Source organism: Glycine soja, chromosome 7 (assembly GCF_004193775.1).
Source record: "Glycine soja cultivar W05 chromosome 7, ASM419377v2, whole genome shotgun sequence".
Classification (NCBI taxonomy): Eukaryota; Viridiplantae; Streptophyta; class Magnoliopsida; order Fabales; family Fabaceae; genus Glycine; species Glycine soja.
In genome coordinates, this window is record NC_041008.1 from 2,577,989 (window position 1) to 2,596,908 (window position 18,920).

The 18,920-nt window shown below is 30.7% G+C and overlaps 2 protein-coding genes across 2 annotated transcripts; both read right to left on the reverse strand.

Moving 5' to 3' along the window:
• Positions 1 to 6,290: 6,290 nt before the first annotated feature.
• Positions 6,291 to 9,995, reverse strand: LOC114418123 (cytochrome c oxidase subunit 5b-2, mitochondrial-like). The gene is made up of 6 exons (XM_028383307.1): positions 9,663 to 9,995; positions 9,500 to 9,588; positions 9,206 to 9,256; positions 8,418 to 8,484; positions 8,208 to 8,287; positions 6,291 to 6,625 (listed from the first exon to the last, which is right to left on the reverse strand). Exons 1-6 carry the CDS (start codon positions 9,802 to 9,804, stop codon positions 6,566 to 6,568), a joined length of 489 nt encoding a protein of 162 aa, XP_028239108.1. The 5' UTR covers positions 9,805 to 9,995; the 3' UTR covers positions 6,291 to 6,565.
• A 4,661-nt stretch (positions 9,996 to 14,656) lies between these two features.
• On the reverse strand, positions 14,657 to 15,289 carry LOC114418124. The gene has a single exon (XM_028383308.1). It carries the CDS (start codon positions 15,181 to 15,183, stop codon positions 14,815 to 14,817), a length of 369 nt encoding a protein of 122 aa, XP_028239109.1. The 5' UTR covers positions 15,184 to 15,289; the 3' UTR covers positions 14,657 to 14,814.
• Between the last annotated feature and the right edge of the window lie 3,631 nt (positions 15,290 to 18,920).

Below are 18,920 nucleotides of genomic sequence, written 5' to 3' on the forward strand. Positions count from 1 at the left end.
TAAAATACATTAGATGAAAATATAAACATCCTAGAATCTTCATGCATTCTTTGTTTATGTAGATGCATTAAGCATTAAGCCAAAAGAAGGAACATTAAGAAACAAGAAGCACAATGGAACAAGACAAGGCCATTGTTTACAAAATCTCATTTATAAATTATTAGTAGCAGACTGCTGATTATCTTTTCTATGTTCTGGTATAGAAAAGGCTTTAGTTGACTCTAACTTGGATACACCCCACTGGCCAGTTCTTTTATTTGGTTTATATATTGGTTTTCCTGTTTTCATGTGCCCAAGTGGTGCAGATATTTGCAGCTTTGATTCTCACAGTAATAGCAAATATGTAGTTTATTATGAAAAGTGGAGCTGGCATATATCCATGCCATCCTCAGCAACAAGATAAATTTGAAGTATACACTATGCATAAGTCAATGACTACATTCATTGTACTCCACTATGTCTGTTCACCTATAAAATGCAGCTTTCATGCGGCTTACATGGAAATCTTAAAATTGCAATATGTGCTTTGGATACGCTCAATCTAGGAATCACCACCAACAATTTTTGGTTTCTTTTGCCTGATGTAATGTTGATCAAACTTTGATAATATACAATGGCTTCTCCTTCTGGATAATATGCATACGTAAGGATCGTAAGTATTAAATAAATTTGTAATAGGAGTACTTACACACAAAAAAATGCATTTAATACTTTGTTAATATGCATCCTTATGTACTGCATATAAGATTGTTAGCAAAATAACAGAAACATTAACATTAAAGTTATTGACTTAAACCTCAAATAAGTGTACGTCCCACTTGCATGGCAGATTCTACTTGGATGGCCAATAAATGGTTAGGAAAAGGTTAATGTGTTTTCCCTAAGTCTTCCTAGGAAAAAGTTAAATGTGATTCTACTTACATTGTAGATTCTACTTGGATGGCCGATAAATAGTTCAGCACCTAATGTCTTCATAGGTCCAAAAAATTAATGTGTTTTTCCTCGTATAACAACTTAGAACAACTTTTGTCCCCCAAAGTCCTCCCTAGCCTCACAAATCACAATACAGTAAAAGAATAACTTCAAATCGAAATAATGATAATTAATAATTGCATTCTAAGTGTTTATTTAGGAAAAAGGTTCGTTGACACGACTTTGGTCCTATACTCTCTCGGTACGTGTCGCGTTAGATTCGGTTAAAAAGTAGAGTTAACCAAAGAGTGTGTAGACTTTGTGTAGGATGCATTATGTCAAATTACGAGGGCCCATTTGTTTATAAGTAGACAATATATGTGGTGAGTATCAACATTATATTTGTACGAGTGAAGTTGGATTAGAATATCTTAAAGAAAAATCTCTTATTTAAATTTTGGGAATGAAAAAAAAAATTAAAAAGAGAAATCATATAAGTGGATATTAAGTATAATTTAAACTAATTAATACTTTATATTTATAATATGATAAAAAAAAAAATCCTATATGCATCACCTTTCCATTGAAGATTAAAGAACTGAAATCTTGCATAATAGGTAGCTTAAATAGGCAAGACTTTATAGCAAGGGAACATAATATTGTGTACCAAATTGAAAAGCAAGTAAACTAGAAAATTTTTAAAATTAGTGCAACTCCAGTGTGACCATTTTCAAATATTTTAGATCTTTCATTTGCAATAAGCTGGCATGCACACTGTAAAAAATATTCCCTCTCATGCTCACGAAGAAAACGATAGCAACACAAATTGAGAACTTCCCTCTCCTTGGGAACTAACACAAATAACAATTAACAAATTTACGTATTTGTTATTTAAAAGTTGCACGTTACGCCTGTGGTATATATTATTTGGATCACTTTCATCTAGGCTACGAAGCTGGTGCTCATCTATTGAGTAGACATTTGTGAACCATAATAACTCTGTTACTAGCTAGCTTCACTTTCTGTCACTCACAAAGTTTATAGATTTATTATCGGATGAGGATAAAATAAATAACTCGATCTTTGTTAGGACAAAACGAACTTTATATACTTTTGATGGGAAAGGTAGTAAATGGCACCATCAGAAAAATGATTCTACTCGATTCACTCATACCTATCCTTTTTCTTTTATTAACAAAATTCTTTGTTTGTTTACAGTGTACGTATAAACATATGAAAAAGATGTATAAACAAACACTTACTCTCCATGCTAATATACACAGAGAAAGAAAAATAAAAAGAAAGATTAGTGTACATATAATAAAAGATATCATGTAACAAAAAAGCAATTTGATGTCAATAAAATGTTTACACTATATATTTTTATACATGATTAATGGAAATTTTTTTGAACTAGATGTAACAAGTCAAATACCCTTTTAAAAGGCCGCAACCCAAATTTACATAAAATTACATAAAACACACACTAGTGATGTGCTTTTGCTGTCATGTCAATTAATTGAGATTTTTATTATCTTCATTTCTGTGTGAATTTTCAACTATCGAATCAATTGATGTGGCAGAGTGGATTCGCATTCTGTATTAAGTAAATTTTACGATACAACTTATGAATCTTAAAAAGTGAAATAAAGTTGATATAAGAATTTTTTAAATAAAGAAGCTGTATTTTATTATTTTATTGACAAGACATATAAATTCTTACTCAAAATCAAAGTTACTTAGTAGTCATATAATTATTTTTAATATGAATATTCATCATTTAATTTTTATCTTGAATATAATTCAATTTTTTAGTATTATAATAGTTTTTATTTTTAAAATAATAAGAGTTTTATTTAATTTTTTGCACATATATATATATATATGATAAATTAAATGGGAGGATATGAATAAAATTTCACTATTAAATCTTATCATAAATAATCAAATTTAAAACACATAAATAACGAGTTTCATAAAAAAAATCAATAGATTTTTTAAGTGATAATGTAATTTTTTTATGCATAGTGATAATGTAATTTTAAAACACTAAAATTAAGATGAACGATTATAGTATATATGATCATCTATGAATAATTGAAACTTTTTTTTTTAAATCACTTGATCACTTAAAAAAAATCAGACTTTTAAAAAATTCAAATGATTATTTAGATTGTTAATATTTATTTTTCTTATTCCCAGATACAAGTTCTATTGATATTAAGTGTTAAAGTTTATTATTAATATTTTAACAATCTAATTGTTAAATTATGTGATCTTTTGCAAATATCATATACAACACATTTTAATTTAAATATTCATTGATATATAATAATAAATAATTATTTTTATTTTAAATAATATATCAACTATTAAAACCAATTAATGTAATAAAGTATTAGTTAATTTTTAAAATTATTGTTTTATTATCATTTTTAAATTTTATAATTCAATTAATAAAAATTACCTTTTATAAATATCAAAAACATCATTCTATAAAAATTGATATTCATGTTAAAGAATCTAACTTAAACAAAATACATAAATTATTCTAAATTTCTCTTATTTTGTTTGATTTTCACGTATAAAAAAATATACCCACTGTATAAAGTTAAAAGCATACGCATAAGCTACTTATTTATAAATAATTGGGCGGGTTGGGCATTTGTTTGATGTGACACATATCAGTATATGCCCATGTTTTGTCAGTCACTGATAAGAAAATTAATTTAATCTTTGTGGAAGTTAAAGGATTTCCTATGCTGAAAATTATTGTACCATTTATAGAAGGAATAAGGTACATGTTCCGTTACATAACTACAATTGATTTTATTTTTCATATTCTAAGATATTTAAACGCAAATACAATTTTTTTTAGATAAGTAAATCTTGAGAACTTATCAACATATATAAAAATATATCGGAACATAAGTAATTAGAAAAATGCTGTATAATTTTGTAATATAAAACTTTACATAATTTTTTATTTTATTTTATTTTTTTCTACTTAATCATAGATAGAATGAGCAAAGTTGTATTTTTTTTTTGAAAGAATGAGCAAAGTTTCATAGCTAAAACCATTCACCAATAAATACAAATTGGATTACAAGTTAACTCATGTTTTAAAATAACTCACGTTAGATTAATTAGGTCAATGTTTTAAAATCGAACTGGTAAATAAACCAATAAAAATAGTACTTTATAGTTTATCGTTCAATTTTAAATGAATTAGGGATAAATTAGTAATAATTGAATATATAGTTTTAATATTTTAAATAATAAAGTAACATAAAATTATAAGAAATCTAATTTAAGTAAAATTTTAAATTTAACATAAAAAATTATACTGCATGTCCTACAAGATGAAAAAACTTTAATAAATTCATATGTAGACCACTATATCTCATATACGAGCCTTTATTTATTAAAAAACATATTAAAACATTTTTTTTGTAGAAAACTAAAGAAACTAATATTGTCATTAAAAAAATTCAAAATTTATTTTCTATCCAGAGTTTTACCCTTTTTTTTTTACCGGTTTAAGTTTATTCTTGATTATTTTTTGCACGTGTTTTGAGTTGGAGTTTATAATGATAACTTTAGGTTAGACTTGGAGTTGAAGTTTTATTTATTTATTTTGATTTTCTCCTCCTTTTATTGTTGGTCTTGAATTTCAAATTTTATTTTTCAAAATTCTCCGAATTCTTGATGTTTACATGGAATCCAAGTTCCCTAATCTCTGTTAGTGTTAGATCGTGTCAAACAAAACAAGTCAGGGTGAGATAAAAAATAAATGGTTACTCCCAAAAATTCTATTAAAGCTTGTTATTGCAAAGTAAAAAAACAAGCACCAAGTCAAACTCAGACAATGACAAGACTTAATTTGAATACAATAAGAGTAGTGTCAAATTGTCAATAATACACTCTGATGCTCTCTCAAACGTCAAGATAACCAGAAATTACAGTACGGTTGATTGAATGATTTTGGCACCAAATAATTGTTCAATATTTTGTGAAATGTGATTTGTAAAGGAAAACATTAAACATCGAAGATGAAAACATGATCCACCTAGAAGGAATAATACTAAAATAGGTGGTAGAGCAGTTTCAAAATTTCCCTTCAACCTATATGTAGATTGGTCACTCCTCGTAACTTCAATCTGAAAGGAAAGTGACTAAATGTGTCCTTTATCATTTTTAGTATGAGATTATGTGTGATGCTTTGAATCTATTCTGTTCAGATGCCGATTACTTGATTTAGGCTCCATTACCCATTACTTCAGTGTGCTTATGTTACGTTTATTAGGGCACTGCAATGGCTAAAAGCATTTGGGATTAATCTTTGTAAGAATTAAGAATATATAGCTGTCATTTCGTTATTTTTCAGTGCTTACTTTTTCTTTCGTTTATTTTGTTCCCCTCCATTACTTTGTCAGTTGGTAATCTTTCGCGATATTTCTCTTCTCTTTTTTTTCCTTAAAAAAAGTGTCATTTATATGTATTTATTTTCTATACTTTTGCATGAAATAAAACCTCCGATGCCCCCCGCAACACCATTTTCCCTTTATTTGTTTATTTTAAAACGACATCGTTTCAAATATGAACATTTATTTCTCTACTGGAAAGTCAATTGATACACGTGCCATGGTCGACCCAACTTTGGACTAGGTACATAAATTCTTAAGTCCTGCATTTTAATTTTGGGAACTTAGATTACGCTTAAAAACTTTGGAGTCAAATACTAATTTCATTTTCCAAGAGAATTTTTTTTATTTCACTTTCTTAAAAAGAGAGAGAGAATAAAAGACTTCAATAATATTCTATAAAAGCTTCTTGTAAAGACTTCTATGGCATACCTACTGGTTGTAGGCTTGTAGCTTTCAACTTGTAGTTTCTTTCAACGAGATAAAATAATACGTGAATGACAGTGTAATCAATCAAACTGCTATTTACATCTCCATATTAATTGCATACTACGGATTCATTGTCAATTTCGGAAGCTAGATATTGCATATCCAGATGAAAGTTCCACGTGTTTGGAATTAGAACTTAATTAAAACAAACATTTCACATGGCCTTTCATCCGCAGAAGATTCTTCAACAAGATGATTCCTTCAAGATATGTTCAGGAATTTTAAACATGTCGAATGAAAGTGATACATAATAGACTGAAATAAAATGAAATAAAACACGCCTCTCATACAAATATTTGAGGTTTTGGGTGGCAAGAGGACCCTCCTCGCCATTACGCTCACACCTAAATAATTTCCAAACATGTTCTTAAAAAGCTGTCATTCAATTCTGAATTCTGTCTCTTCTTCACTTGCCTTCTCCAAAACAATCCATTTCATGGTTTAGGTGCTCAAAATCACCCAAGGTTTCAGAAATTCAAAACCAGTTAAAGAATCGTCAAGTTCTATTAATTATTTCACAACGCACAAAACATAGTCTAACAGAATTGGTAGCTCAAGCAAATGAGCATCCTGCGTTCAAATAATCGCATAAACTTTCTATCTCAAAAGTTGTGACACAATAAGGTATAGACAAATCAAAATCAAACTTAGGCCACAGGATTTTGAAAGGCCAGAGTGTATGCTAAACAATGTCTCTCCATCTTTCCAGAATTTATTCCAGATTTAATTGAAGGATGCAATCAATGGTGATCATCATCGCCATGTCCATCGGGTGGTCCACCAGGTCCTACCACTTCAAGCTGTTTAAAAAAAAAAAGAGGAAGAATAATTAGTGTCGATGTGTAAACAGTCATTTGATTAATTCCCATTAATGTTCTAAATAGTTGAAAAGAATTTGATTCAAGTTTGCTCTCAAAAGTTGACACACGACGGCAGTTTAAACAAACCTATGCACTGCACTACTTAAGGTTAGATTCTCCAACAATTCCCTTGCAGCCACATACACTACAGATACATTAAAGCTTATTGATAACATCGGCAAAAAGATAAAAAAAAAAGTCAAATTCCTATGGAATTTTGAACTATTTTCTAGGATGTTAATTGATAATTCAGGGATTTGTTGAGCAGTTGGGAAATAAATTAATTTTTAAAGATGACCAGCGGCCATGGTTGTTAAACTCGAGTGTTTAACTAGTTAACTCGCATGAGTTTACATGTTCACTCACTCAAAATCATGAGTTTGGTTCAGTTTCCTAAAACTGCCCCTACAAAATTCTGCCTTTTTCATTAGGATTTTGTCCTTCTTTATTGGCTATCACCTATCATGCATTTTCAGCCAGTTTCTCCTCTGAACACTTCTCCTTCTCCAATGACAGATGGTGATGAAACGAAGATGCCGAAGATCATTAACTCTCTACTTTTATTGTGTGTTTTCACTTTATGAACTTATAAGTTTTAATTTGGTCTTATGCATAATTTGATCACTGTCATATTTTGACACTACAGTGTGCTTTGTTATGAAGTTTGATGTTGGTTTTTTTTTATTGTTTTATGGTTTTCATTTGATTTGGATACTATGATTATATTATATTTGGTTTGGATACTACAATTATGTTTTTTTAATTATTATTCTGGTATAATAAAAGCAGTTAGGCTGAAAATAGAAGGAGTTTGATTAAGCATATAAAAGTCATTTACGACCTTCCTATAAGCTCTTTTTAGCTTATTTCAATAAGTTTCACTTTCCCATAAAATTTACCAATATAAGATAATTAAATTAAGAACTTATGACAAGACCTCTCATAGTCATATCTCATGGTAAGCATTTATTGAATAAGTCCCAAATTAAACTGTTTATCCAAATGCACCCTCAAACCAATAATCTTGGTCTGGATGATAATAAAAATCTAATCATTGTTTGAAATACATAAGTTGTTAAGACTGAAAGCCTCCCACTTTCCCATTAACTAATTTACAATGTCTTCTGGCTAAAATGGGAATTATCCAGCACCAATAAGCTAAAAACACCAGAATCATGCAACACCATTAGATAATCATATTTAAGAGAAGCCAAGGCATTCAGATTGTGGAAATATTTAAAGTTAAAGGAACTAAAAACTGCCCCAAATATATTTTATAGGAGCAGCCTCACCCTGTGCAGTCAACGACAATCACTATGCAACGGTGCTTGAATATCAATGTGCACAAGTGAAGCACACAAGCAAGTATTTTTAATCTAAATACTTAAATATCTTGGCATTCAACTCCACAACTGTTGAAAGTAACAGCACAAGACATAAAAAATGATGATTCATTGATTCTCAACTCCCCACAAAAACACTGTAACAGTAGAAGATATTCTAAAAGTCATTATGAACTTACAACAAAATACTGTGCGCACACTGGACATTCATGGGGCTTGTCTTTCTCCAGCCAAAACCAGACAACATCATGCTCATCCTCTGCAATCAAAACAAGTTGTTCACCCCCTCATAAACACCATAACCAGAATTCTAGCTTTTTTCATCACCTTGGGAAGAAGTTCACATGCAAGAAGACATTAAGAGAAACAAGGAATATTCTGATACTCACCACCTTCACCTCCTGGGCATCCGACTATCCTTTTATCATAGTAAGATTTGACAACAGCAGGTGCTTCCTATGAACCAAAACAAACAATGAAAGCAGATAAAGATGAAACATATATAAAACCATTATTAATAAAGAAGAATACTTAGATAGACAAACCATTTAGTAACAAAGAAAGAAAGCTGAATACTTAGATAGACAGATAGGCATCCGATTAAATGAAAAATGAAAAGGGAAATAATAAGAAGCTCGAGTAAGCCACTATGATAGGGTAAATGAATCAGATACTTAGATTCCATCAATTCATGCAAGCAAATCAGTCACTGTTTTAACTACAAAACGGCTATCCAAGTTTTGCTAAATGAATTTCAATCATGATTTTTGGGAGAATTTTGTGTCCAAACCAAATAATTTGGTTGGGTAGGGTCAATTTTCATGAATTTTTTGCATTCAACCCAAACTGAATCAATCCAATCAGGTATAAAGAGGTTTGTGTCTGGTGATTGGGTTGCAAATGAAGGAAGGTACTTTTACAAAACATTCATTTAAACACATATATATACACACAAATTATGCATTATGAGTTTTCCACGATTTCAAAATAAAAACTATCTGGAAATGCACAAATGGAGAACACGAGATGCAATGAGAGACGAAATTTATACAGTTAAAATACATTGGAAAAAAAAAAAAAGAATCCATTCGCACAATCAACGGTATGTGACTCTTATAGTTATCCTCTTACACAACAAAATTATACAATTTAAATAGGAAAAGGTAATAAGACTGACCTTTGTGCCGAATGGACCTTCGGGATGGTCTATTTCAAGAATATTCCTTCCCTAACCAAAAGAAACAGATAATAGTTAACACACAAAAAAAAGGAAAACAATGAGAATCTCCCTTGAAATCCTATACAGAGAACAGCACTCTGGTTAATAGCTCTTTATTCAATACTCTGACCATAAGTTTGTGTGTGTGTGAAGAGTAAATAAGCTAATTACTAACAGAACCCCCCCAGTTTTGGTCTAAAATATAGGGCACAGATGAGAGTAAGGAATGCATTTGATAGAATCGAGAGAGACCTCGAGCTCAGCCTGAAGCTCCTCGCGCTCGTGGCCAGTAGCGATTGGCATTATGTCCTCAACCTTCTTTTTGATCGCAGTAGCATCCTCTGTAAGAAGAGATAAGATGAGTTCATCTGGCGGATTTAGGAAATAGTGAATGAAAAGAAAAAGGAGAGAGTACCGGATTGGGTTGAGAAGTAGAGGCAGGAGCGAGAGAGAGCGGCGAATCTGGCGGAGGCGGAAGCAGATCGGGGAGTGGCGGTGGCGGCGGCGGCGGAGGAGGCTAGGGTTTTGAGGTGAGAAGAGAGAAGCCTCCGCAACATTTTGATCTCAGGTCACACCCTAACCCCTTCCTTTGTCTGACGTGACGAATCAGAAACTGGAAATGGAATTGTTGCGTTGCTTATGGCTGCTGGCTGCTACACTGAATCAAATTAACTCAAGACGGTCCTTGTCTCTTTTTTCTCTTCTTCGGCTATGGATTGGTCCAAACCCAACCCATGGAACGCTGAAAATGAAATACTTATATTTTATTATTATTTGGATTTGTTATATTTCAAACGGAAGAGAAAGATAATGTTAAGTAATTTTTTTCACATTACTATATAAAAATAATTTAATTTTCATATATCATTATTAGTTTAAAATTTACCATATTAATTCATTAAAAATTATCTAAATAATTATTATAAAAATTAATAAAGTTGTCATCTATTACCATGTTAGAGTTCTTGAGAGAGGTTTAATTGTAAAAGCTATAATATAAAAAACTTACTATTCTATTTTACTAAAAAGGTTTATGAGAGAATGTGATTCAATAATAGTCTTAATATTCCTTAGATTAGTTGCATTTAAATTAATTAACCTTTGCGACAAAAGGGGTGACCAAGGGATTGACTTTGCCATGTGAGACTGTGAGAGACACCTAGACAAGCTGCAAGCATGCGCCCACAGATATTACAATTTGCCTGCCTCTTTTGTCACTAATGCTAATGTTCTCTTTCAATAAATGATTGGGTAGAAATATAAAAAAGTAAAAATGATTTTGAAAGTAAAAATTGTTAAAAATATAATAGTTTTTACTATTATTAACATATTGTATTAGAAATCTATTAAAATTTTCTATTCATTAATTCTTTAATCATAACAGAGTGACATTATATATTTTTAAGAGTAACGTCATGGATATTATTATAATGACCTCAATGATACATTTTTTCAATGTCTTTTGACGTAAGTTTCACTAAGGCCATGTTTGGTTACATGAACTAAATAGTTTGGTATATATGAAAAATATAATGTGCCACACTGCACTGCTTCCAATTTGGCGTCTATGTCTACCTAATACATTACATGTCCATAAAAATGTCTTGATAATGCACAAAAATATCCCTAAGATGTATAAACTGCAACTCAAAGCACGGCAGTTGAAAAAACCAGTAAATTTTGGCTCAGCCAATCAGCTGTTGCTTATATGTTTTAGCTCCAGAGTCTTGTCCTTCACTCTCATCTAATTTCCTCCTCAAGTTTTTCAGATCATCTTCACTAACCAAACCATTCAATTCTTTATTCAATGCATATGCCTCGCCCATTTTCCTTGGGCACTCTTTACTCGCAGAATCATGAGACACCACTGAAACACAGTTTACAGAGAATAAGCAGCTATAGTATGGAACCCCAAGTAGTCTGTGTAGTACCAAAACATGTTGAATTCTACCGATCATGATAGACGATAAATGATATGAAGTTCAGTGGAATTTTCTGGATTCAACCTCTGAAACAGAAGATTTGGCCACTTTCCACTAAAAATTCAGAACTTGTAACACAGTATAGTTTGTACCTGATAAAAGAAAGATGAATGGTCAACTTCACTTAGTGTCAATTAATTTTAGTGTCAATTGGTTTTAAGTTGAAATTTAACACAAATATTACAGAAAACCAGATTATGAATAATTTGGCAACCTTAAAGTGTCGAAGTCATGATACCAGATCGCCTCGAGTTAGAAAAATGCAACAGAATGTCGTGCCAGATGATGCATCCAACCCCATTTGTGTAGCTACAACATGAAATGAAAAATGCACTATGATAAATTAGCATAGTTACTTGTGTTTCTATATTTTCAGTTCATTTGGTCGCATGAATGCAGGTTCAGCATGAAACAATTAAAGATCTGCAATGCTATATGTTTCAACCATGAATTTGGAATCAATAGTTATTACATCATTCTACAATATCTTCCTCCAATTTCTTCTATCTACCAAATAATGAAAAATTTATTATTATTAAGATATTAAATATATTTATTTTTTACGTAATACTTTTTTATAAAGTATTAAAAGAATCAGTAAAAAAATATTGAGAGGATATAACGTTACTTGTTTAGAAAAAGCAGGCTAAATCATAGAATGACACCAAACATTAAAAAGGTTAAAATTTTCATTTTATATTTCATTTTGACCAAAGAAAAATTATTTTTTATCCAATAAAAGCTTAAAACGGTACTTGTGCATTAAATTTTATAATTAATTTATCATTTTACATCAGTTAGACAGGGGTTTGAGTCTGCTATCCCAAATACATAAATCATTCCTCTAAAGTTATAGATATACTTTGGAGAGAAATACATAAATCATTCCCCAGCAACAAAAAAAATAGTAATTTTTTCCTATTCACATAATTGAAACCTATTACTTTTTTATTCAAATGTAAGTTTGGGTAAATAAAAACCTACAATAATAATTTTTGCATCAGTTATATATATAACTAATGCAAATGTAATATTTTTTATATCAATCATACATTTAATCAATGTAAATATGATATTTTTTTACATTAATTATGTATATAATCGATGCAATAAAAAATACACATAGATTTGAATATCCAAATCCTATTTCAAACAAAAAAAATATCATGTTTCAATTTTATAAGGAAAAAATTACTAAATATTCTATAAAAATTAATTTCAAATATTTTTATATTTATATTTATAAAGACAAAAAAAATATTTTATTCTTAATCTTTTATAACAGCCTATTACCAACTGAACTAATACGTAAATTATGTTATAAAATAATTAATGTTACTATATATAACACTAAAATTAATAATATATATTTAATGCACATCTAAATTAACATGTGCATTAAATATATATTAGAAAATTTAATATTATATATAACGACATCAATTATTTTATAACATAATTAGCCTATTAGCTTAGTTGATTAGAATGTCGTGTTAATAACCTAAGAGTCATAGGTTCACATCTTGCATGGGTCATTAATTTGTAAAATATAATTTTTTAAAAAATTTAAAAAAAAACTGGTACGGACCCATATGGATAGCTGATCTGGGTCCATACAGATTATGAATATGTAAATTTGCAAGGGGTAATTTTGGAAATAACAAAAAATATTGGGTATACAAGAAAAAAGTTGGGTGCGCAAAGTAATTGTCAATCGTAAGGCTTTAAGGGTGCGGAAGGAAGCCCGGCCCATTATTCCTAAATGAAGAAAAAGTAGGCACAGATTCTGATGGAAACTGCCGGTGGTGGGCTATGAGGATTTACGACTTAGCAAGGTCATGGCCCTTCAAAGTTGTTGCTATTCGCCTTTACTTTTTCCATGGCAGTGACCCATATGTAGACAGAGCATGGTGTTTAAAATCAAATCAAATTATTTATAAATCGTTAAATTGATAAAAAAAATAATTAAAAATAAATTAAATCGAAAATAAAAAATTTAAAATTTGCATAATTTTTATAATTTGATTTGATTTTCTAATCTTGTTATAAAAAATTAAATAAATTGCATATTATAATTATATTAATTTTTATTGTAATAATTAATAATTAACATTTAATGATTTATTATTTTTTCTTTATTTTATAACCAATATGTATATTTTATTTTTATATGTTAAAAAAAATATACTAATATTGTTAAAAAAATATTAAATTTCAAGTAAAACACAAATTACTATTATGTTAAAAAAGATTTCGTAATATCATTTTATATTAATATTAAATAGAAATAAAAATAATTTTTAATTAATATATGTTAAACAAAATTTAATAAAAAATAAAATTCATTTTTAAAACAATTTAGTATAATAATTATGCACGTGTAGTTAATAGATTTTAAATTATGATGATAAAATAAAAGATAAACAACTGTTGGACTGAACCAAATAGCAAAAGTTTGGTTTAAATTTGATGTTATATTTAAACTAAATTACATCTTTATTTTATGTTTGATTTAGATGATTTTTGTAAAAAAATAAAAAATGAACCAAACCACACGATAAATATTCCACATTTGAAGAACCAAAAAAATGAAGAACCATGCTGGTATCAATCAATGAATTAAACAAGCATTTGAGCAAGCCATGCTTTATTGGCTATAATTTAAACATAAATTCCTTCGTCATTTAGGGGCTATTCTCTGATGAGGTTGTTACTTGCTAGTTATCATAAAGTAAAAACTATCTTGTACATCAACCAAAAAAAAAAAGCGTGCACAGTTGAATGTTGTGTAGACTTTATGCTAATTAATTTTGGTGCCTCATGGGTTTACTATTCTTCAACTCAGCTTTCTTTTTGCCTGTGGCCAGATTAGGATTTAATTGGCTTAAGATAGTAAAAATTATTATTGGTGACTACTACTTTGCTATAAATACAAGGATAATTGTATCAATCTTCTATTATGCATCATTGATCTAATCCTATTTTCACGTAGAATAAATTAACCAAGCCCTGCTAAAAGCAAGTTAGATGGAGCTTTTCTCTCATACATAGATTTATTCTACTTGATATGAATTAATTAATCGAGATATAAAGTTACCTGGGAAAATTAAAAACTGTCTAAAATAAAACTGAAATAAATATAAAAACTATCACTCCAAATTGCAACATCTTTTGCATTTCAAGATTATCTCATTGATCTGAATTTGAAGTGCATGCGATAAACAAAAGGAGAAATCATTGAAAAGCTTACCATAAAAAGAAGAAGAAAAAATAACATTTGACTGCACAAAAATAATTTTGTGTATTATAAAATCCGTCTTGAACTTGACCTTAATTAGTGTAAGATCAAAGAAGGAAAAACAAAAATTAGAAATAAAATAAAAAAGACGGGTGAAGAGAAGAAATGTAAAAGAGAGAAGCACACAAATAGAACATAAGGAGACAAATCACGCACATAGATTAATTACAATGAGTCCCAAATCATGAACAGGCCAATAGTTCATAGTTGAAAGAAATTAAAGCGAAATACAACGATGAGTGAGTCTGAGTCTAAGGGTAGAAAAAACATTAATTAAAACCAAACATTTATTTCTCGTACCCTTTGGAAACATCGGACGCGAGTCTGGATGCAATAGCGGAGTGGTACATGATGTCATGAAACGTCGACGTTTCCACGGTCTTCTTTCTCAGCTCTTTCGCCTTCTTCTCCGTGAAGCACCCCGCTGTGAACTTGGATCTGGGCCGGCCCAGGTCCAGGCCCACTTCCCGCTCCGGATCCGATTTCTCACTCGCCTTCTGCAATGGGCCCATGTAGTCCGGATCCGCGGGCCATCCGAACAGCGGAGCCCACCAGTTGGAGGAAACGGGCTTCCTGTTTCTCGGGTCGGGCTTGCCGGGAGAACCAGCGGAGGCCCGGATCATGGTTGGTCGGAAAAACATGAGTGTTGTTGCCATGAGTGAGAGATGAAAGAGCGTGCTGCGATAGGTTTTCCGTTTTCAGGTTTTTGCTTTGTAGAAACTCGTAGTTCTGTTGAGGATGGAGAAATTATTGGGTGTGGGAAAGGTCCATGAGGGCGTGCGCTGCATTATGAACGTATTGTTTGATTGATGAGAAAGAAAGGGTATTTTGGTCTGAATTTAGAATTGGGTTCGTGGGGAGCGTAACAGAGGATAATAATTGTGGATAAGGTAGTACACGTGGAGGGCCTCGAAGATCGTGTTGACTGTTGTATTCAGCTCGCCTGTCTCTTTTCTCGTTTCACTTTAGTTTTTTGTAAGATATTCGGTGTACTTTTTTGTGAGATATTTCGTGCACTTTTTTGGTTTTTACTTTTATTTTGGTGCACTTTTCTATCTAAAGATGTTGAGAGGGGCACTGCAAAATTGGTCTAATGCATTTGCTCGTACTTTTCAAATCCAGAAATTTGAAGAAGCAAAAATGACAATTAAGCTAATGGCTACGATAGTCGAGTAATTAATTGATCATGTTGTAAAGAAGCTTTGATATAGGCAATATCATCATTTTCTTTTGCCTTATTCATTAGGCTATTCTTGGTAAAGATGAAAGTAAGAAATTTAAATACAAAAAAATGAAGCTTGTGTTTAAAAGTCCTTTATGCTTATTGATTATGTTTAGATTTCACAAACCCTCAGTTCAAAGAGTAAAAATTAATTATTACCTCCATCTTTTATTATAATATTCTTTTTAAAAATTTGTTTGTTTTTTTTATAAAATCATTTCTAATTTTTATATGTATTAATTTTTTTTATATATTTTCTTACTTAATTATTTTTTCTTTAAATATTAACGAAAAATAATTAAATAGATAAAAAAAATAAGAAAAAAATGATTTTGAAACAATAATATAATTAATTAACAGAATTAATATAATTAGTCAAATTAATTACTTTCTTTTCTCAGGTAAATTAAATAAAAGATTATTATAATTGTGGACGAAAAAGAGTAAGTCTTTACTTTTAGGTTAAATTTTGTTTTAATAAGAAGGTTGGCATAAACGAACCATAGACTTGTCGCACGCACAAAGAGACTTCTGTTGATAGGACCTTCTGATCCTAAATTCCGAACCATAGACTTGAACGCTCCCTTCACGACGATTCTGTTTCTGTTTGCGTTAAAGGTCGAGTTTCTGTCCCCCAAATCTTATGATGTTCTCGAGTCGTAGGTTTCTACTCCTGAACTGTGGTCTAAGTCTCTGCCTGTGGAATCCATCCACAAATTTGAATATTGGTCACATGTGGTTTCGGGTTATGGTACATTTCTGTGTTTTTGGGTATGAGCCGTCAACAAATGACTATTTGGTGGTTCAAGTGCCCTACGACCCAACCTCAAATGATCTATTAACCCGTGCAGAGTTTTTCTCACTCAGCTAATGCTTGGAAACAAATTGAGGCTACCCATTTATCTTATAAGAAATGTTATACGTATAAGGATAACCAAGCGGGTTCATTTTTGAACGGTGCTATTCATTGGTTGGCTTATAGTTGTGAATTGTGATGTACATGTACCAATGAAAGTTATTGTTGCCTTTGATGTAACAGAAATACCTCTGTCAGATTATTCTGATATGGCAACTATAGACTTTGTCATTTGCGGGTACTACGAGAATTACTCAGTCTAAATGTTGTGGGGATCAGCCTTCAGTACAAATATGGGTGATGGAACAATACAAAGTGCGGTCTTCTTGGACTTAAGACTATTGCTGTGTCTGTTGATCACATTCCTACTCAAAATCAGTACTTCTTTCCAATATTTTATACAAAAAGTGGTGATACTGTTGGTGAAATGTTATGACAAAGGACGGTTGAAAGGGCATGGATTCTATTGTAATGACAAGGGACAGTTGGAAGAAATCCGTTCTGTTTTTATGATCCACATGGATTCCAGGTTGTTGCGTATCCAGAGTCTCTACTTTCATTGCCTTGAGACAGCAATCAAGCTGGAGGAGAACAGCAGCAAACAAAGAGAAGCAACATGTGAATTTTTTTTCCTGTTGCCTTTACTATTTTTTGGATACTCGTCTTATATTATGATTTATGAACTCTTTTGGTATATTAAAGCATGAAAAAAGTAATAGCCAGAATGATGAAATTGCTATTTCAGCATTATGTTCTGTTTTTTAGGATTATTCCATCATGGTGTTATTACCATGAAAAACTCACTAATCTTTTGCCTTTAGTAAACACTAGTTTATTAAAGAATATAAATTTTCTGGTCTGAATTTGTGATTTAGGCTATGGGAAAGTATATTATGTCGATTCTGAATTCTAGTCTTGCATCAATATCAATGGCACCGATAAGGAGGTTATGCATGAGTTGTTTAAAACTTATGAATTTGGTCCTAGGTAAGGTATTGAAGTTGGAGCATTTGATACAAAAAGCTCCATCTTTTTAAAAGAATTGGTTATTAAGGTGTTACAACAGCTTAATTCTTAGGTTTCTGGTTGACCATTATATCTTGTTTATATGGATAAAGGACATAAAAGAAAATATGAAATAAATGATGAAAATAGTAAGCATCACAGTATTTGTTTCCACAACAGATGGAAAATTATCTTAAATTGCTTTATTAAGGTGGATGTGTTCCTCCTTTTTGTCCTGCAATACATCAATGAATGTATATGCAAGCATCGCCTGACGAATACCCTGACGAATACATTGCTAATCGTACAGTACAAAGCATTGACTTTTCACAATCACTTGGTTAATTGCACATCTAAATTTCACAAACTGAGACACACCAAACCCTTCGCTGCATAACACAACCTTGATTGATATATTATTATCTTCTTCTTCTAATAAACAAAACAACAATCATACCATTGATAGAAACAGTAACCACCGACTATGTGTCACAATGTTCTTTCTCATTAAAACTAGTAGTTATGACTTTCAACTCGTCTCTGTAAGTATGTTAGAATTTTGGGGGGTCCTTATAAAATACCAACAATCACCAATAACACATTACAATGCAGAACACAATCTTGATTGATATATTATTACCCTTTTCTTCTAATAGACAAAACAACAATCATACCATTGATAGAAACAGTAACCATCGATCATGTGTCATAATGTTCTTCCTCATTAAAACTAGTAGTTCTTACTTTCAACTCGCCTATGTAAGTATGTTAGAATTTTAGGGGATCCTTATAAAATACCAACAACCACCAAGAACACATTACGTTAGATTAACAGGAAAAGTTTTAGGAATAAGATCCATAATGATTGATCAACAAACGCAACAGAATCTGAATCCGTAGGTAACTGGTGGCTTCATGATTATTCCACAACCGAAACCTTTTTATTCCTTAATAGGAACTTCATAACTCTTTAGATGGAAAAAAGAGAAACTATATGTGACGGCTCCTATATTGGAAAGTATAGTCTTCTTATAGTGTATTAACCTAATAGGGTTCTCATTATCCCCTAATGGGCCAACACATAAGTCTATATCCTTAGTTGTTGTCTAACGGACTCATTTAATTTGATCACATAAAATAAAATCCACTAATCATAAATAATTAATATAATTATCTTATAATATTAGTCCACAATAATTATTGGAATAGAAAATTCCAACAGTTAACTCATCTAAGATTTCACCATCTCATAATTCCATTGATCTAAAACTTGGTGATTCCATATGTTAAGGAAAAGTGAAGAAGCACTT